The sequence below is a fragment of the Pelobates fuscus genome, chromosome 2 (assembly GCF_036172605.1).
Source record: "Pelobates fuscus isolate aPelFus1 chromosome 2, aPelFus1.pri, whole genome shotgun sequence".
Classification (NCBI taxonomy): domain Eukaryota; kingdom Metazoa; phylum Chordata; class Amphibia; order Anura; family Pelobatidae; genus Pelobates; species Pelobates fuscus.
In genome coordinates this window covers 102077713-102096219 of record NC_086318.1, presented here as the reverse complement: position 1 = coordinate 102096219, position 18507 = coordinate 102077713, and the positions used below count along the sequence as shown (strand labels likewise).

The window sequence follows — 18507 nt, the reverse complement described above, 5'->3', positions numbered from 1 at the left end:
CTTGGACTCCGTGAATATTCGGGTCTTCCCGTATTTGTTGGGTCAGGGGTTCCAGTGCCAGTATGTAGAGCAGTGGGGAGAGTGGGCATCTCTGTCTGGAGCCGTTAGAGATTGAAAACGGTTTGGAGATGAATCCCCCATTTAATACTCTAGCGGTTGGGGATGAGTAGAGTGCCTCGACCAGGGCCAGAAACTGGGGTGGAAATTCGAATTTTTGAAGGACAGCAGACAGGAAGGACCAGTTCAACTTGTCAAAGGCCTTTTCTGCATCCAAAGATAACAGGATGCTTGGGGCCTTCCTCTCTTGCATAGCATATAGCAAGTTTAAGATTTTCCGTGTGCCATCTGCTCCCTGTCTGCCACTCACAAACCCCACTTGGTCCTCTTTAATTAGTGTCGGTATGATCGGTGCCAGTCTGTTGGAGAAGATTTTAGCTATGAGCTTGACATCCGTATTCAGCAGAGATATGGGTCTTAGGTTTTGGCTTCTGTTCGGTGGTTTTCCTGGTTTGGGGAGTGTAGCAACATGCGCCATTAACATTTCCTTGTGCATGGCTTTCACGTTTAGGGTATGGGTGTATAGTTTCTGTAGGTACGGAGCTAGCATCTGTGCGAATTTTTTATAGTATAGGTTGGTAAGTCCGTCTTTTGGTGACTTTTGGTGACTATAGTATCTCTTTCATTTATAAAATTACCAATTTCTATTGAAATGTGACAAAAAGTGGACACACTCTTTACACATAAAGCACTTCATGAAGCTGAAGTTCTATAGTGGTCTTGAGTATCCCTTTAAGTGTCCAATGTTGAGATTCTTGACAATACTAGCCGATACCCCTTTCCTGTGGCTTTGTTAGATACCAGCACATTCTAGCCTTTGCATCCATATTGCTTGTGTTTAGTTCATGCCTAATTTTACAAAGTTCCATCTTCTATCTGATTGCACCTGGTGTGTTCAGTCTGCTCCATGTTTTTCTGTTTGTTCAGCCTGACCTCACTAAGTCTCTTACATCCATCCATTACATTCTGCTTTAGTTCAGGAGGTATCTTTCTAATTTAATATAGCGAATGGCTTGCGTATAGTGGGGCACTGTGAAGTGGTCGCAATCCTCATATCTCATCACCATCAGTGTAACTAAAGCTACACTATCTAGCCTTTAGGCCATGCCAATTTTCTAGCTGTGATACTATGTTTGTTTTGTTGTTTCTTTCTTTTATCAGACCCTTTATTAACTAAATACTCAAAAAAGCTGGTTGTCCTGCTACTCAGTATTCCATAATCCAGGCGTCTCCTGGATGGTCCTGGATCGTCCACTGATATAAATCCCCCTTCCAACCCTGTATATCATATCATTTGCTGTTTCAGATGGCTGCAGTGTAGCCACTGTAACCTGCAGGCTTGACTTTGGCCTGATATAGGTCCGGTGGAATTTATATCATTTCTGTACCAGCAGGTCACTGACAGCTCCTGGCCAGAGTACTAAATGTGAGCTATGGCCTTTTCTTGTCTGGGTAGTAAGATGCATCTTGTACTTCCGGATTATTGATCCAGCTGTGCTGACATGGATATTATTATACATTTGTATTGCTCTGTTTGTATGTACTGCTGTATCTCTAACCTTTGTAAAATGCTCTTTAATCATCATGTCCCTTTAAGTGCACAGATCCATAATGTGCCCAATAGATTTTCATTGGGGTAGGGGTAGGCTGAGTGTTCCCTGAAAACCAATATCATCTTTTTAAAAAAAAAATCTGTTTAAACTGGAAACGTCTACAATACAATGTCTTAATACTCATCCAAGCAGCATATTTCATTCTTTCTTTTTTTATTTTTATTTTAAGTCTCTATTTTGCTGACACAAAATCAATATCACTTCAATATAATTCATTTTGATCTCTTCCCCAAGACAGGTTTTGGCTTATCCCCTGGGAAAAATAACAATGCATTTTTACAGTGATACCAGCACAAACTAACACTAATTCATATTCTCCCCAAGTACATTGAAGTAAATTTAGCCAAGGTCAAAAAAATAATCTTATCTTTAGAATTGCCTGCTAGTTTGCCTAGTTCTTATATGAACAGCAAAATTCATAAAGTATTTAGTCTATATATAAAATAGCTGTATATTCAGTAATGTTGTGACAATGGGTTATGTGATAGGAACTTTGACTTGGTTACTTTCCTTCTAACATGACTGATAATTCTTATGATGAAAGACCTTACATTATCAATTCATTCAATACATTTTATTCTCAACAGCATGAACTTCTTTTATCTGTTTGCCTGTTGAATTAGGCAGGTGCATCAGCAGAGCACAGCGTATATAAGCATACTGAAATGCCACTATAAACGAATAAAGTAAGGAAAAGCTAAATTAATATGGTTTATGATATGGGTCAGCAATAAACAGCTTGGTCCAGGAGAAAAACAGGTTTAAATACATTCTTATGCATACACGACACCTCCACCAAATAGGGTCAGATGTAGAAAAAATATATAACTTAATTGTACAGCTTCTCAAGGGGACCTTCCCATATGGCACCCCGTTCAAACAGTCAATATATAATAGACACAATATGGATACAGCTGAAGATCTACAAAAACAATTAGCAGCCTATAGTGCTTTGTGGTTGTCTCCCCTGATATCAGTGGGTAGCCAGAAGAAACCATGTTCTCCTAGGTCCAACATATCCATGGATTATGCCAAATCCATTAGGACTCCAGATGAGAATCAAAGTAGATTTATTAATCTGATTTAAAATATAAAATCAAATATAATGATCCAACACATTTCTTCCAGTAACTGGACTTCCTCAGACCACTAAAAGAAATGTTATATTTGATTTTATATTTTATTATTACCGCAAACCAAGTTTTAATAATTCTACTCTGATACCTACCCGATTGGGAATGGTCCAGGTAAGAGGGTGGATTGAGGTTAAACAATGACAGGCTTTAGCCTTAATACATACATCTACATGTGTATATAGCAATACTATAGGTACTGAATCCTGTTAAATCCTGTTGAAATGCAAAAAAATGGCTTGTCCATTGTCCATTTGGGTTGCTTCAGTTGGCTATTTGAAGTTATGGAATTTGGACGAAACGATGATCGGCCAAAATTCCGAAGAATTGCAATTTGGCCTAAAACTATAAGGAGTTGCCATGACTACCAGTGTTACTTGAGGTGTATGGAGTACGTCAGTACGTGGTAGGAATTCACCTTGCAATAAATAAGGTTCATTGTGCTGTAGTTTTCAGGCAGTCACATTAACTTACACTGGTATACATGATCATGACACATGCACTATAACATCATACATGGGTGTTGGGTATATCTTATATGTAGCGGAACCCCTTTTTGTCTGTCCCATCTATTGTTTTATTGTTGGCACTGCAGAGGTTTTCCATGCCTGGAATGCACGGATTTATATTGCACTATCTATGGACATACTTTGTTCGGTATACGAACAAAGTACCGAACAACCGAACCACCCTGATGTACATTATGCATGTAATTTACCTCCCTGATCGCTTCTCCTATTCCCTTCGTTCATACGAACATGCTGCTATATCCCCTGGGTGGCCGCCATTTCGGTAGCCGAACACGTGGCGGCGGCCATCTTAAACTCACAACAGCGGTGTTTGGTCGTCGAGTGTCTGGAACTCAAAACGGACACTCGACTAGCCGAACACCGCTAAGACCTCCAGGGCGGCAGAAACTACTGAAGGAGACCCACGAACGGCCCGTCGTTCGGTAGGATGAATCCCACGAACTAGGGGATTCATCCGGTTACCGACTCCATTATGTGTGGTATAGCATTTCGGGAGTTTTAAGGCACGAACAGAGATCGACCGCAGGGCCAGATTTCATGGAACTATTTTCGGCATCTTTACCCATGCGGTCGGTCAAAACTTTACCTTCCTATAACTCCCGAACCCCTGGTCTGATCTGGGTGATTTTTGGATATGTTTCTCACCCAAATTAGGGCTACCAGGTACCTTTTTAAAGGTATATCATACATATTTGGGGTACATCTGTAAAGTGGGGAAAAATATGTGCAGTATAATTGTATTATCAGTTAAGCTAAGGGGAGGAGATGTGTGGGAGGTAACGTCTATATGATTGGTGCAATGTGTAATTAATGTAAATCCCTCCCTTGCATGGGAGAATCTCATAAAAGCAGGAATGCTGAAATTAAAGTTCAGTTCTACTCCTGATACTGTGTGTCGTCCTGTGATTGGGAAAGATGATGGGATATTATTGGATTTTATTGCTGACTGTGCTGGATATTCTCTGGGATTTATTATTTGTTCCTGCATCCTCTGGATATACTGGTGGAGTTAAGCTGTGAGAAATCAGCTCTCCGCTACATTATATTTTTAGTAGTACGGTAACTTCAGAACTCTTTCCTTGTCATGTCAAATTGTACACAACTTACTTTCAGCACAATGAATATCTATGGCTCCTCTGACTATGTTAGCTAATAATCTAGGAAAGAAAGACCCTACTGATTATAATTTAATTATAATTGAATTGCCTTTTCCAACAGATTTGTTCCAAGACCCAAATAAAAACATCATTGTTTATTGTATGTAGCCAGTCCTGTCACTCTGAAACCGAATTATATCAGTATACAAAGTACTTTGTAGAAAGATTCAACCAGGGCATTATTTTTTCCTCCACAGAAGTGGAAATGTCATGTAGTAGTGTAGAGATAGTTACATAGTTACATAGTTACATAGTTACATAGTTACATAGCTGAAGAGACTTGTGTCCATCAAGTTCCGCCTTCCTCACATTTGTTTTTTGCTGTTGATCCAAAAGAAGGTAAAAAAAAACAGTTTGAAGCACTTCCAATTTTGCAACAAGCTAGGAAAAAAATTCCTTATTGACCCCAGAATGGCAGTCAGATTAATCCTTGGATCAAGCAGTTATTACCCTACATTGAAAGATTATATCCTTGAATATTCTGTTTTTGCAAGTATGCATCTAGTAGCTGTTTGAACATCTGTATGGACTCTGATAAAACCACTTCTTCAGGCAGAGAATTCCACATCCTGATTGTTCTTACAGTAAAAAAACATTTCCTTTGCCTTAGACAAAATATTCTTTCTTCTAGTCTAAACGCATGGCCTCGTCTCCTATGTAAAGTCCAGTTTGTGAATAGATTTCCACACAATGGTTCACCTTTTGTGAACATGTTTACCTTACTAAATTTGCAGGTTTTACCAGACTCTCTTCAGGAAGGAAACACTTCAGGTTTTTACATTTCTTTCACAGAATGATGTGCTTTTTCCTTAATATATCCAATATCCTACTTCACAGTGTTTATGAGTCCACATTTAAATTTTCAGTCCTACAAAGTCAATATAAAGACCTTTTATTCTATAATCAGGTTCAGTCGTTTGTTTTATTTTTAAAACCCATAATATTACAAATATATATTATTGCACCTCATGTCAGGAAATTGCATAATTTACCTCTTCCATTCAAGGGTAATATAGTAATATAATAAATATTTACTGTTTAATATCTTTCTTTCTTTCTTTGCACAGAGAAAATGTATGAAAAGTGACTCGTATATCCTTGACACAGAATCTCTGTATGACATGAGGTTTGATAACAGCACTATTTGCCTGTTATTCCTCTATCTGACTTCCAATCTCCTAGTTGGGGGAGATAATCCGCCATGTTCTATCAATTCTGTCTCTTGCTGCTGATTGGACCCTTAGCTGATCAAACAGCATTAGTTGATGTTCCCTAATCTTGGCCAGTTCTCTCATGAAATTTACAGTGCAGTGCAGTTACCTGGCAACCAGCAACCTACCTGGCAAAAACATCTTTGTATGGTAATCCTCGTTTGGAGCAGCTGTGATCAGGGAACAGTAAAATAATACCGCTTGCTTGGATAAGGAACAATCCTCAAAAAGAATAGGCATTTATATAACATTTTAGATAATTCTGTGGGGGATTGGAGAAACTGACAGACTAATAAGGCTTTCAGACCTTGACCGGATACATAAAATAGATACAGTTATTGGGCTCACTAGAACACAGGTCTGTAACTACATAAGCCCCTCCTTTCGGGTCTTGCAGACTTTATGTTTTCATTGGAAACCAATTACACAAAAGTGTGTAATCTATATGGAGTGTGCCTACAATTGGATAAAATCTAAAGTATTCGTTATGGTGTTTTTTTTTTTTCTTTTTTAATTTACCAACATCTAATAAAGCTTTAAAAGAAGATATCTGTTCAAATATTGCCTTTCCTGGTTTTAAAAGCTGGGCATGTAAAAACTATTTCACAAATCATAATTTGTTCTAATAATAATTAATGATAATAATTAATTAACTAGAAAAGCTACAATTTCTGGGGAAATTGTGTGAAGTGTTCTTGCCTCCACCAGTAGTCTACAACTGGAGAGGGCGGAGTAACTGTTATCATTTATATAGCACATTTAATTGCAATGTTGTTGCACAGTTACATTAAACCATACATTTATAAAAATATTAGCAGGTGTAGAAAAGGCTTTGTCTATGACATCACTTGCTGCTGCAGCCTTGCACAGGTCAGAGTATTTTGGCGGTTGCCATCTTCAAACGGTCGTATTTTAAAAACTATAAATCCTACAGTGAATAGCTTTATATTGTGAGAGTCACAAGACCCAGCCCTACATTTTGATCTATAGTATGTCTCTGAGATATTAACAATGAAGGCACAGTCGCAGTTTAGAAATTGCCCTTCAAATGTGAGCTTTGCAGAGTGGAGTTTCAATGATTGTCAATGGACTGCGTAAGTTGCAAACAAATGGTCATATTGTGAAAACTATCAGGACTATGGCTTAGCTGTGGACATTTTTTGCGGCAGCAGGGATAGCTGAACATTTTGATATAAGATTTGTGTAGGTGGGCCTGAAAATGAGGGAGTGGTGACAGTTTAGAAATCATGTCCTGATTTTTCAGCTTTTGCCAGCTCCCACTCTAGCTTTGCCATTCATTCCTATGGGACAAATTTCGCCACAAGAACGACGATATTCCGAGAACCATTAGGCGAAACGTTCCACAAAGTAATAGCAATCCGATTGGGAACAATCTGCACGTTTTGGTATATTTTTGTCTATGTAGTGTAAAAACTGTGGGAGGAGTTAGGGTGGCAAATTTGGCTATAATAATAATAATAATATATATGTGAGATAACAGTAAGTGGTCTTGCTATGCAAGAACACTTAATAAATTAAAAAAATGTATTATAATAATGTTTTTTCTGGAGATATGTAGTTTTTTTGTTGGTTTTTTTTTTTTAGAATATATTGCTTCAGATAGATAATAATAGCTTTTGAGCTACGTATGATGAGTGTAAAACAAACACATTATTCAACATGAAGATAGTGTGGTCAAGTCTGTTTATAAAGCCATGCAATATTGATATTGCTTAAGTTACATTTGTCATTTCTTTTTTGACGTATTTAACCTTTGTTTTACTGCCTTAGACTCAGATAAGAATATGCTCTCCCTTGCCCACCAACCATCTTTTACCAAACACCCAGAATATGATTATGCCATAAGTTAAATATGTACCTATATAATAATATGTGTATTTTATGTAAATGAGTGTTTAAATGTATAAGAATGTGTAATGTGAGAATGTGACTATATATGTAGCATGTGCATGTACGCGAATGGATATATATGTTTACTTACTGTAAGGGTATATAATCCATGTCTGTTCATTAGTGATTAGTGAATGTTTGTTGTCCTGATGAAAGCTCTCAATTGGGAGTGTGTGTATGAGTGTGTAGTGTGTGTGTGAGTGTATATTTAGGATTTCAATGTGTTTATTCTATCCAACAGAGTGTCTACATATTATTAATATTTTTAATGTCCAGTCACTTTATGAAATCTCCCATCCTCCCTTTTATCCCTTTTTCATTTCATGACAAGTAGTGATGTCCCGAACGGTTCGCTGGCGAATAGTTCCTGGCAAACATAGCGTGTTCGCATTCGCCACAGATGGCGATCATATGCGATGGTCGGGCCACCCCCTATTTTTTATTTTTTTGTTGTGGTCTTTCGGCCAAATTTACTAACACTAAGTAAAAATTACTTAGTATTAGTAAATTGTGCCCCTACTCGCAATACCGCGAGTAGGGGCATGTCTATTAAACAGTGAGCAGCCTGTGGCTGCTCACTGTTAAAAAAAAAAAAAAAAAGGTTCCCCCCTCCCTGAGCGGGTGGGGGCCCCAAAATAAAAAAAGGGTGGAGGATCTGAGCGGTGGGTGGTGGCAGGGGCGTATTAGCCGCGAGGCAAACAAGGCATTTGCCTTGGGCGGCATTTTCCAGGGGGCGGCAAAAAACGCCGCCCCCAAATGCCCAAGGCAAATGTCTTGTTAGCCTTGCGGCTAACAGACATGCTGGGCTGGTTGCTGGGCGGCCGGCGAGGGAGCTCTTCCCCTGAGCTCTCTGCTCAGCTCCCTCGCGCGCCGCCCGCAGAGTGAGACTGGGAGCCGGAATATGACGTCATATTCCGGCTCCGCCTCCCAGCCTCACTCCGCGGGCGGCGCGCGAGGGAGCTGAGCAGAGAGCTCAGGGGAAGAGCTCCCTCGCCGGCCGCCCAGCCTGCCCGCCAGTGCCGTCCTGCAGCCACTGGACCACCAGGGAAAGGGAGAACCCCCCCACCCCCAAAGGTAGGGGGGGGAGTAAATAAAAATAAAATAAAAAAATGTGTTAATGTGAGTGTGTGTGTGTGTGTGTCTCTGACTGTGTGTGTCTGTTAGTGTGTGTGTGTCTGTTAGTGTGTGTGTGTCTGTTAGTGTGTGTGTGTGTCTGTGTGTGTCTGTGACTGTGTGTGTGTCTGACTGTGTGTGTGTCTGACTGTGTGTCCGACAGTGTGTGTCTGTTAGTGTGTGTGTCTGTTAGTGTGTGTGTGTGTCCGTTAGTGTTTGTAAGTGTGTGTCCGACTGTGTGTGTTTGTTAGTGTGTGTGTCAGACTGTGTGTGTTTGTTAGTGTGTGTGTCTCACTGTGTGTGTCTGTTAGTGTGTGTGTCTCACTGTGTGTGTGTCCGACTGTGTGTGTGTTTGTTAGTGTGTGTGTCCGACTGTGTGTGTTTGTTAGTGTGTGTCTCACTGTGTGTGCCTGTTAGTGTGTGTGTGTCCGACTGTGTGTGTCCGACTGTGTGTGTGTTTGTTAGTGTGTGTCTCACTGTGTGTGTCTGTTAGTGTGTGTGTGTCCGACTGTGTGTGTGTGTGTCCGACTGTGTGTGTCCGACTGTGTGTGTCTGTTAGCTAGTGTATGCGTATCTGTCAGTGAATGTGTGTGTATTTAGAAGGCGGGGCAGGGGGGAAGGGATGGGGGGGGGTGTCTGAGTTTTGTCCTGCCTAGGGCAGCACAAAACCAAGATACACCACTGGGTGGTGGCCCTAAATACCAATAGAGTGTTCTAAGCCTAATTGCAGGGCGTGGCAAGCCTTGACCCGCCCTGCGGAGCTCAGTACGCGGCGTGCCCTCGAAGGGTGAACAAGGATTACATTATTTTGCGCTCGTTTTTTTTTTTTTTTTTTTCAAAGTGCAACGGTTATATTGGCTTTTTATTTGCCCTTTTTGAGGGCTGAAGAAAGAAGATTTTAGAAAAAAGAAGACATCTAATGGTAAGTTTATTTTTTATTTATTTACAGGTTTTTAGCTTTATTGACTCCCCCCTCATTATTTTTAGGGTGAGGGGGGTAGGTAGGGGGATGATTTTTTTTTGGGGGGGGGGGGGTGACTAGGGGTTTAGGGGTCCCCTAGTCACCTGGGGGGACATTTTTTTAGGGCCCCCACCCGCCGCTCAGGGGTGGTGGCCGGGGGGAGGACAATAGGTCCCCCCTATTGGTATTTAGGGCCCCCACCTGCCGCTCAGGGGTAGGGGCCGGGGGGGAGGACATTAGGCCCCCCCCCTATTGGTATTTAGGGCCTCCACCCGCCGCTCAGGGGTGGGGGCCGGGGGGAGGACAATAGGTGTCCCCCCTATTGGTATTTAGGGCCCCCACCCGCCGCTCAGGGGTGGGGGCCGGGGGGAGGACATTAGGTCCCCCCCTATTGGTATTTAGGGCCCCCACCCGCCGCTCAGGGGTGGGGGCCGGGGGAGGACAATAGGTCCCCCCATTGGTATTTAGGGCCCCCACCCGCCGCTCAGGGGTGGGGGCCGGGGGGAGGACAATAGGTCCCCCCCCTATAGGTATTTAGGGCCCCCACCCGCCGCTCAGGTGTGGGGGCCGGGGGAGAAGACATTAGGTCCCCCTCCTATTGGTAATTAGGGCCCCCACCCACCACTCAGGGGTGGGGGCCGGGGGCAGGACAATAGGTCCCCCCTATTGCTATTTAGGGCCCCCACCCGCCGCTCAGGGTTGGGGGCCGGGGGAGGACAATAGGTCCCCCCATTGGTATTTAGGGCCCCCACCCGCTGCTCAGGGGTGGGGGCCGGGGGGAGGACAATAGGTCCCCCCCCTATAGGTATTTAGGGCCCCCACCCGCCGCTCAGGTGTGGGGGCCGGGGGAGAGAACATTAGGTCCCCCTCCTATTGGTAATTAGGGCCCCCACCCACCGCTCAGGGGTGGGGGCGGGGGGAGGACAATAGGTCCCCCCCTATTGGTATTTAGGGCCCCCACCCACCGTTCAGGGGCGGGGGCCAGGGGGGAGGACAATAGGTCCCCCTATTGGTATTTAGGGCCCCCACCCGCCGCTCAGGGATGGGGACCAGGGGGAGGACATTAGGACCCCCCAATTTGTGTTTAGGGCCCGCACCCACCGCTCAGGGGTGGGGTCCAGGGGGGAGGACATTAGGTCCCCCCCTTATTCTTGTTTAGGGCCCCCACCCACCGCTCAGGTGGGTGGGGGCCCATCACTATTGTGGCCAGAAAGAGTCCCTGTGGGTTTTAAAGTCTATGGCGGTTCGCCGGGTTCGCCCGCACGCGAACATTTGCAGACGTTCACGTTCGCCGTTTGCGAACGGAAAATTTCATGTTCGCGACATAACTAATGACAAGCTCAACAAGCTGCCATATCTTGTATTTTACCATTTACTGTCATCTCCCATCCTCTGCCCTTCCGTGACAAGCTTCATATTCTACCATTCCATTCCAGAACACGTGTTCTGCTATTTCTCACATAACTCACACCTTCTCCTATCATATATCATATTAGCCCAATATTCTGTTGCAACACATATTATCTCTAGTCTTTCATATGAACTTTCCCCACTTTTTAATTTTTTTCTTCACCATTCCACTTCCCTTATTATTGTATTTAATCCCCATTAAGTCCATCACACCAAGCCCTTAATCATCTTCTTATTTTATCTTAGCAGTATTAATTACCTTAACCAGTAATGAGAAAGTAAATTGTAAGACCCATGTAAATATACACAGCACCAGAGGATGATGGGAGTTTTGTGTCTCTTCCAGTGCAGGCTGTCACCAGGGTGTTACTGTGTAACCAGATGTGTATTTATGCATGTGCTGACCAAGCCTGTGTCTAGGTAGCATCTGGGGGGAATAGCAGGGTCACTGTTTTTGTACATATTATTATTTTTAAGTTGGGTACGTATGGTAGTGTGTGTGTTTTGTTCATTATATACTGATCACAAAAGTGTCCTGTGGTATCCAGAATCCTGTATCCTTCATATTGCAAGATGGGGCCCCAATGGACTGGCCCCAGCACATCCCACAGATGCTCAATTGTATTGAGATCTGGGGTGTTTGGAGGTCAAGGCAACACCTTTGAAATCTTTGTCATGTTCCTCAAACTATTCCTGAACAATTTTTGCAGTGTGGAAGAGTGCTTTATCCTGCTGAAAGAGACCACTACCATCAGAGAAAACCATTGCCATGAAGGGGTACGTAATCTGTAACAATCTCTTGGTAGGTGGTATGTATCAAAGTAAAATCCACATGAATGCCAGGATCCAAGTTTACCCAGCAGAACATTGCCCAGAGAATAACACTGCCTCCGCCGGCCTACCTTCTTCAAATAGTTCTGATGCCATCTCTTCCCCAGGTCAAGGATGCATATGCACCCGTCCATACACGTGATCTACATTCAACAAAATTATGAACACACCACTTTTGATTTTGCCCTCATTTTTCATGAGCTGAACTCAAAGAACTAAGACTTTTTCTATGTACACAAAAGACCTATTTCTCTCAAATATTGTTCACAAATCTGTCAAGTCTGCACATTTAGAGTGGCCTTTTATTGTGGCCAGCCTAAGGCACACCTTTGCAATAATCATGCTGTCTAATCAGCATCTTGATATGCCACACCTGTGAGGTGAATGGATTATCTTGGCAAAGGAGAAGTGCTCACTAACACAGACTTAGACAGATTTGTGAACAGTATTTGAGAGAAATAGGTATTTTGTGTATATAGAAAACATATTGGATCTTTGAGTTCAGCTCATGAACAATGGGGGGCAAAAACAAAAGTTTTTTGTTCAGTATAATTTTGTTCAGTGTAAATAAAAATGTGATTCATCAGACCAGGCAACCTTCTTCGATTGCTCCATGGTCCAGGTCTGATGCTCATGTCCCCCTTGAAGGCACTTTCAGTGCTTTTGCAACAAACTGCAATGCACTGTGTGTTCTGACACATCTATGATGCCAACATTAAGTTTTTTAGTAATTTGAGTTACAGTAGCTCCTCTGTGTGATCAGACCAGACAGGCTAGCCTTTGCTCCCCACGTGCGACAATAAGCCTTGGGTGCCAATAACCATGATACCAGTGCACCAGTTGTCCTTCCTTGCACCATTTTTGCTAGGTACTAACCACTGCATACTGGGAGCACCCCACGAGACTTGTCATTTTGGAGATGCTCTGACTCAGTCATCTGGCCATCACTATTTGGCTGTTGTCAAAGTCACTCAGATCTATTCACTTGCCTATTTTTCTTGCTTCCAACACATGAATTTCTGTTAGATTTCCATGCCAAATCTATCCCACCCCTTAATGTGTGCCATTGTCACAATATAATTCATATTTTTTACTTCACCTGTCATGCTTTTAATGTTGTGGCTGATCAGTGTATATACAGGTATATATGTCTATGTATGTGTGGGGCTAATTATGTGTGTGTGTGTGTATGAATGGCTGCATGTGTGCTTCATGCTGTTTGTGCATGAATGCATTCCGTGTGGACTTATGCTATATGGAGGGATCATGAAACAAACCAAATTTGCAATAGATAAGTTGTTGTGTTTCATTCATCATTCTGAAGTGGCGGCTTGCCAGTTATTACTATCCAGCTACCAAATTGACATGTTAACAACATTTTTTTAGAAAAGGCCTATGGGAGTCAATAGCATAAGGGAGGAATAAAACCTTCTGTTATGCCCCTTCCTTCTCTACCGTGGTGGGGGCATGTTTTCTAAACAGAAATGAATCAGTGACTGCTTACTGTAATAAAAAAATGCAATCCTCACCCATGAGGATAGGAGAGGCTCTAAACTTTAATCAGGGTGTTGGAGGGGGGAGGGCACCAGACAGTCTTCCCAAGCCAAACAATTGGCTATTTCATCCACCACCAAGTGGATAGGGATCCTCAAGCTTTTAACTATCCCCCCATAAGTCATGCACAATGACCACCGACCTTCTACACCTAAATCTGTGGCTAGCGATCGTAAGCTCTATAAAAAATATGAGAAGATATTCTAAAGCTCCCCACTAAACAGTGCCTTCTCACCCCAAACCTTGGTGGCAAGGGGCCTTCAAGCCCTTAGACATCCCCATAATAAAAAAAAATCTACTTAATCCCTCACCCTCATAATGTTGAGGAGGCACAATAAATCTAAAAATACAACTTTCCTTTAGTAGTTTTCTTTCTTTTTAAAGGGACACTCCAGCCCCTAAAGCACTTTAGCTTGCTGAAAAGCTTTATGTATGAAGAGTGTATCCTATTTTTTTTAATTTCGGAAATAGTGCAGATTTTAATAGAAATTTACACTTTTATAAATTAATCTGGTCACCTCCCTGGATTTTCAAGCAGACAATGGGTCCTGTTGCTTCCTGGTTTAGTTAGCTTATTGCACTGAACTCAAGAGGCAGCAATAGCTCAGAGCACCTGCCTCTGCCAGTATGCATGGAACTGCATTGGGAAGTCTGTGATTGGACAGCCACAGAAAGTCTTGGCAGGGTTGGAAGAGGATATCTTGCAAAGGCAGCAGAGAAGAGAACTGATGTTTTTTTGCAAACTGTTTTTAGATATAACTCCAATAAAAAAAATGCATAATTAAATTCATTTTGTATTTGGGCAATGAAGTGTCCCTTTAAATCATCTGTTTTCAGGCCAGATATAAAACTATACTACCCCAACACTACTATTAAAAATAACAACAAACTGAACTGCAAAAGAAATGCAATGAAAAAAAAATGAAAAAAAGACATTTAAAAAAAAAAAATCCTTAAGGGGTGCCACGCACACTGCACTTTCAAGGCGAGAAAAGCCTTTTAGGAATGGCTAAATTTCAATGCATTGAAATGTCAGTTGAGCAGTCTGACAGCCAAGTCACAAGATTTGGGTAAGAATGTTCACACACAAGAATCATAAGAGAGGCGACTTTACGGTCAGAGTGGTCTGATTGGTTGGCCACATGGTCAAAATTTGTTTTGTTTTTTTAATTTATTTATTTTGCTATTGGTATGTATGTATGTCTGCACAGCAAAAAAAAAACTTGGTATGTCCAAATAAATGAATTTGAAAACATTTGCTCTGGGTGATAGAGGTTTTGTCCAGGTGGCGTTTTTGCTCAGACATGTTTTGTTCATACGATCATTTCGGAACTACCCAAAAATGCACCTATCATTGTACTGCAGAATATATCATTAAAAATAAACATTTTCAGGCCATTTGCTTTAAAGATCAAGTGAGAAGAAGTAACCAATAAAGGTAAAATAAGGAGGAGCAAAAATTTATGTAAATTATATATATAAATATAGATTCATTTTTTTAATTTATTTTTTTGATACTCCTCCTTTCTTTTCTTCTATTGGTCACTTCTCACCGAATGTGTGTATAACATTTTGTGGCTGTCCCTCAACCATCAATCTCCATTTTTTTCTTTATTTTTGGAGACATGTCCTGAACTCCGGGTCGTGGAAAAAAACGAAATACCTTTTTCATTGGTCGTTTCATTTGGTTTATCCATATGGTCATTTGGAAATTGAAATATCAGGCGATTGCCCAAAATTCAGATGGGAGGAATGGCAATTTGTTTGAAACCAAATGCACAAATCTAATGTACAGTACATTTCTATACAACAAAATATTAGTATGAATGACTTTCAACAATAAATGTGTTTTGTTAGCAGAATGTATGAACTGGAGATCTTGTATATGCATCTTGTATGGGCCTTGTGTGGTGGGCGCATTGATCCAGCTAGGCCTAGCTAGCCTAAAACAAATATGCATCACTGTGTGTATCACATTGCTAAGGGGTATATTGATGGACTACCTCGGGGTATGCACCACATGGAAACAGTGAAAGACAAGGCATTGAACTAACATACTGTTTATAAATTATAACCAACAAGCTAGCATTGCAGAAGTCCTGCATAACTGGGGGAAAGCACCACTGATGGGATAACAAAAAGTCTGTTTCTCACTTAGATATAGCAAACAGAGAGGCCATCCCTTGCATACAACAAGCCCTCCTCATTGACTGTGATTTTGTGGACCTGTAGTGACAGATCTGTCATGGGCCAAGTGAGAATCTCCAATTGATGGATGCGGAAGGGATATTATGTTATATCTATTCTCCCTCTGTCCACAGACACTTCTTAGTGATTCTATATAGCATGCAAGAAGAAGCTTAGACAGCTTCGGAGGGGGGAAGGACAGAAATGTCACTGTAGGTGCACACAATTACCACCAAGTCACTGTTAGCCAGGTCTAAAGGCCAAACATCAGACTGTGATTGAAATTACTTTCTGGGAGAAGGGAGACTGTTATAACAATAAGGGAAGATTCCCTCCTCAGTATTGTGAAATGAGATTTTCAATACTCATCTTCTCACTTACATATGGTCAAGTGGTGTATTAAAACTAGTTGAATTATAACATTGTGTACATGGATAAAGAAACACACAGACTTCAGAATTATTGACAGAAGATCCTGTTACCCATACCAAGTGTCTTCAAATGTAAAATAAGTTTAAGCAGCATATTGCGAGGGTGCAGGTGACATAAATCAGTTACAGGTAAGATATCATACATGCTTTTACCTTAATAAATCCCATGTCTCTTCTCCGTATTTCTCTATGACGAGTGACTTCAAACAGGTGTTAATAAACCCATACTGAAAGAAAAACAATGTGTTTACATGGATAGGGAAACAAATAAACCGTATCTACTGAATGACATGCACAAAATGTACAATTAAACTTTTCAAATTAAAAAAAAAAGCCCCAATACTACATTAGCAGTATTGCAAAAAGCCCTGATTGACTGACTGGAAAAGCACAGAATGTTACTTAAAAGATAGAGCAGACACAATCTAATGGCACTTTTATTATATGAGATATATACACACATTACAAATATCTACAGATATGAATACACTATACATAAAAATAAAAATAAATATATTTACACATACATATTACACTATGGCCCATAAAAAGCATGGTTAGTGGAAAATAAAACATTTTAAGTATATATACTAAAAATGTTACCTCAGAAAAAAGCTTACCATTTTGTGTTATTTTCCTAAAGCTTTGTTTGCATAGAATTTACAATAATTGGGATCAAAGCTCCCATCTACCAAAGTTAGCTTCAGTTTTCTGTCATCGACTTGTCCGCTACCATTTTCATTCCAGCTGATCTGAATGCACGTATTTCCCACTGTTATCTGAAAGCGATATAATTGGCAATAATAGCATCTGGCCAATCCAGGACAGGGGAGCTGCTGATGTGAAAAGCAGTAGAAAAGGACCCACACTGATTGTATCACAAGGATATGGACTATGTGTCTCCCTTTCTAGAATAAACTTCTTCCCATGGCTGCTGATTAGTGTCAAGGCAATCCATTAACTGAGCTTCAGGTTACTGATGGAACCAAGGTTCTAAATGGATCTCCTCCTTAGTGGAATGTTTCTCTTCCATCGGTGAGGAGCAGATACAATGTAATCAGATGGGCTCCTTTTCCTTGTTCCCTGGGTTGCTGTCCAGGGCTGATGGTGCTGAAATGATTGCTATAAGCTGTAATGCTGCACGTTGAACTAAAGCAGCCTGCAACAGGCACATTAGAGGGAATGGAAATAGCCCCCTTCACCGTGATGGCTTTCACTCAATTCCAAGCCATTTATGCAAGTCACAGTCTGCTGGAGATGTCTTGACACGTGGATAATATATTCTTCTCTTGCCTCTCCTTCCACTGGTAATTGTAATCCCCGGAGACAATAATATTAGATTCCTACAGAGAGCAGTGGTAGACGAATTACCACGAAGCACTAAACGTGCTGCAGAGCACATAGGAACACGATGCCCTTGCCACAAAAGCTCACGATCTAATGCCAGCAGTAAAACCGATATCACAACTGAGCAATCTGTTAGGATTTTGTCACATTCTTTTTGTACCTCCCTATCCTGCCATTAGGTTTCTCATGATCCCTGGTAGTTTTTCAATGTGGATTGCACCTTCCTCTAAACGGCATGTCATTTATATATCGATTGAGGGAAGGTGTTGAACGCATCTCTAAACCCTTTTCCAGACAGCAGACATATTAGAGACCCTGTCTTGTCATTGTATAGCTCTGTGTACTGCAATGTCACAAGTACCATGGTTAGACTGACTGTATGCATGCATCTGCGTTACAGTTAATAGTGTTTTACAAAACAAATGCAACATTCTATAAGCAAATAAAAATCTATAATGCATAAAGCATGAAAACGAAATTTTAAAAAAATGGGGATTAATATAGAAATGAAAAAAAAATCCTTTAAATATAAATTTCCAATTGAAAGGCTGCTGGTATGTTTACACTGTCCCAGTCTTAATGGTATTATTTACCAACTGCAGTGCTTTTGGGCTTATCAGGGCTAGCAAGTTCTGGCTTGGGGGAGAGAAAGTAGAATTTATTTGCAGTCACCTGATCCTGCACAGCTCTCCTCATAATCTTCCCACCAATCACTGAATCTTCTATTCCATACAGCATAATGTTAAGCCTGCATTACTGCCAGTTATTACTCTCATTTCTGTTCTCTTCATCCACTACTCTGTTTATTATTTTACCAGTCATTATTACCTCTGTTTAGCCTATCAGTCACTATTTTTCCTTATAAGACCACAGTTACTGGTATTAAGATTAACTTAATATAATCTGCCCCTATCTTCCCACCAGCTCCTAATACCAACTCTAGATCCATTCCCCATCAATTCTATGTCAACACAGCTTGATTCACTTCTATGGCTATATCAATATCCTCCCTTTCTCTCTCCAAGGTCCCTTGCTACATTATTATGTATTCAATGCCCATC

The 18507-nt window shown here is 41.3% G+C and overlaps 1 protein-coding gene across 1 annotated transcript in view; it reads right to left on the bottom strand.

Annotated features, from left to right (window-relative positions):
* The window catches only part of LOC134586741 (guanylate cyclase soluble subunit beta-2-like), an 88425-nt gene extending 70898 nt beyond the window's left edge, over nucleotides 1–17527 (bottom strand). The window contains exons 1-2 of the mRNA XM_063442507.1: nucleotides 16720–17527; nucleotides 16253–16326 (exon numbers count right to left, since the gene is read on the bottom strand). Coding sequence (XP_063298577.1) covers nucleotides 16253–16326; nucleotides 16720–16722 — 77 coding nt within the window. The 5' untranslated portion in view covers nucleotides 16723–17527. The remainder of the gene's footprint in view (nucleotides 1–16252; nucleotides 16327–16719) is intronic.
* Between the last annotated feature and the right edge of the window lie 980 nt (nucleotides 17528–18507).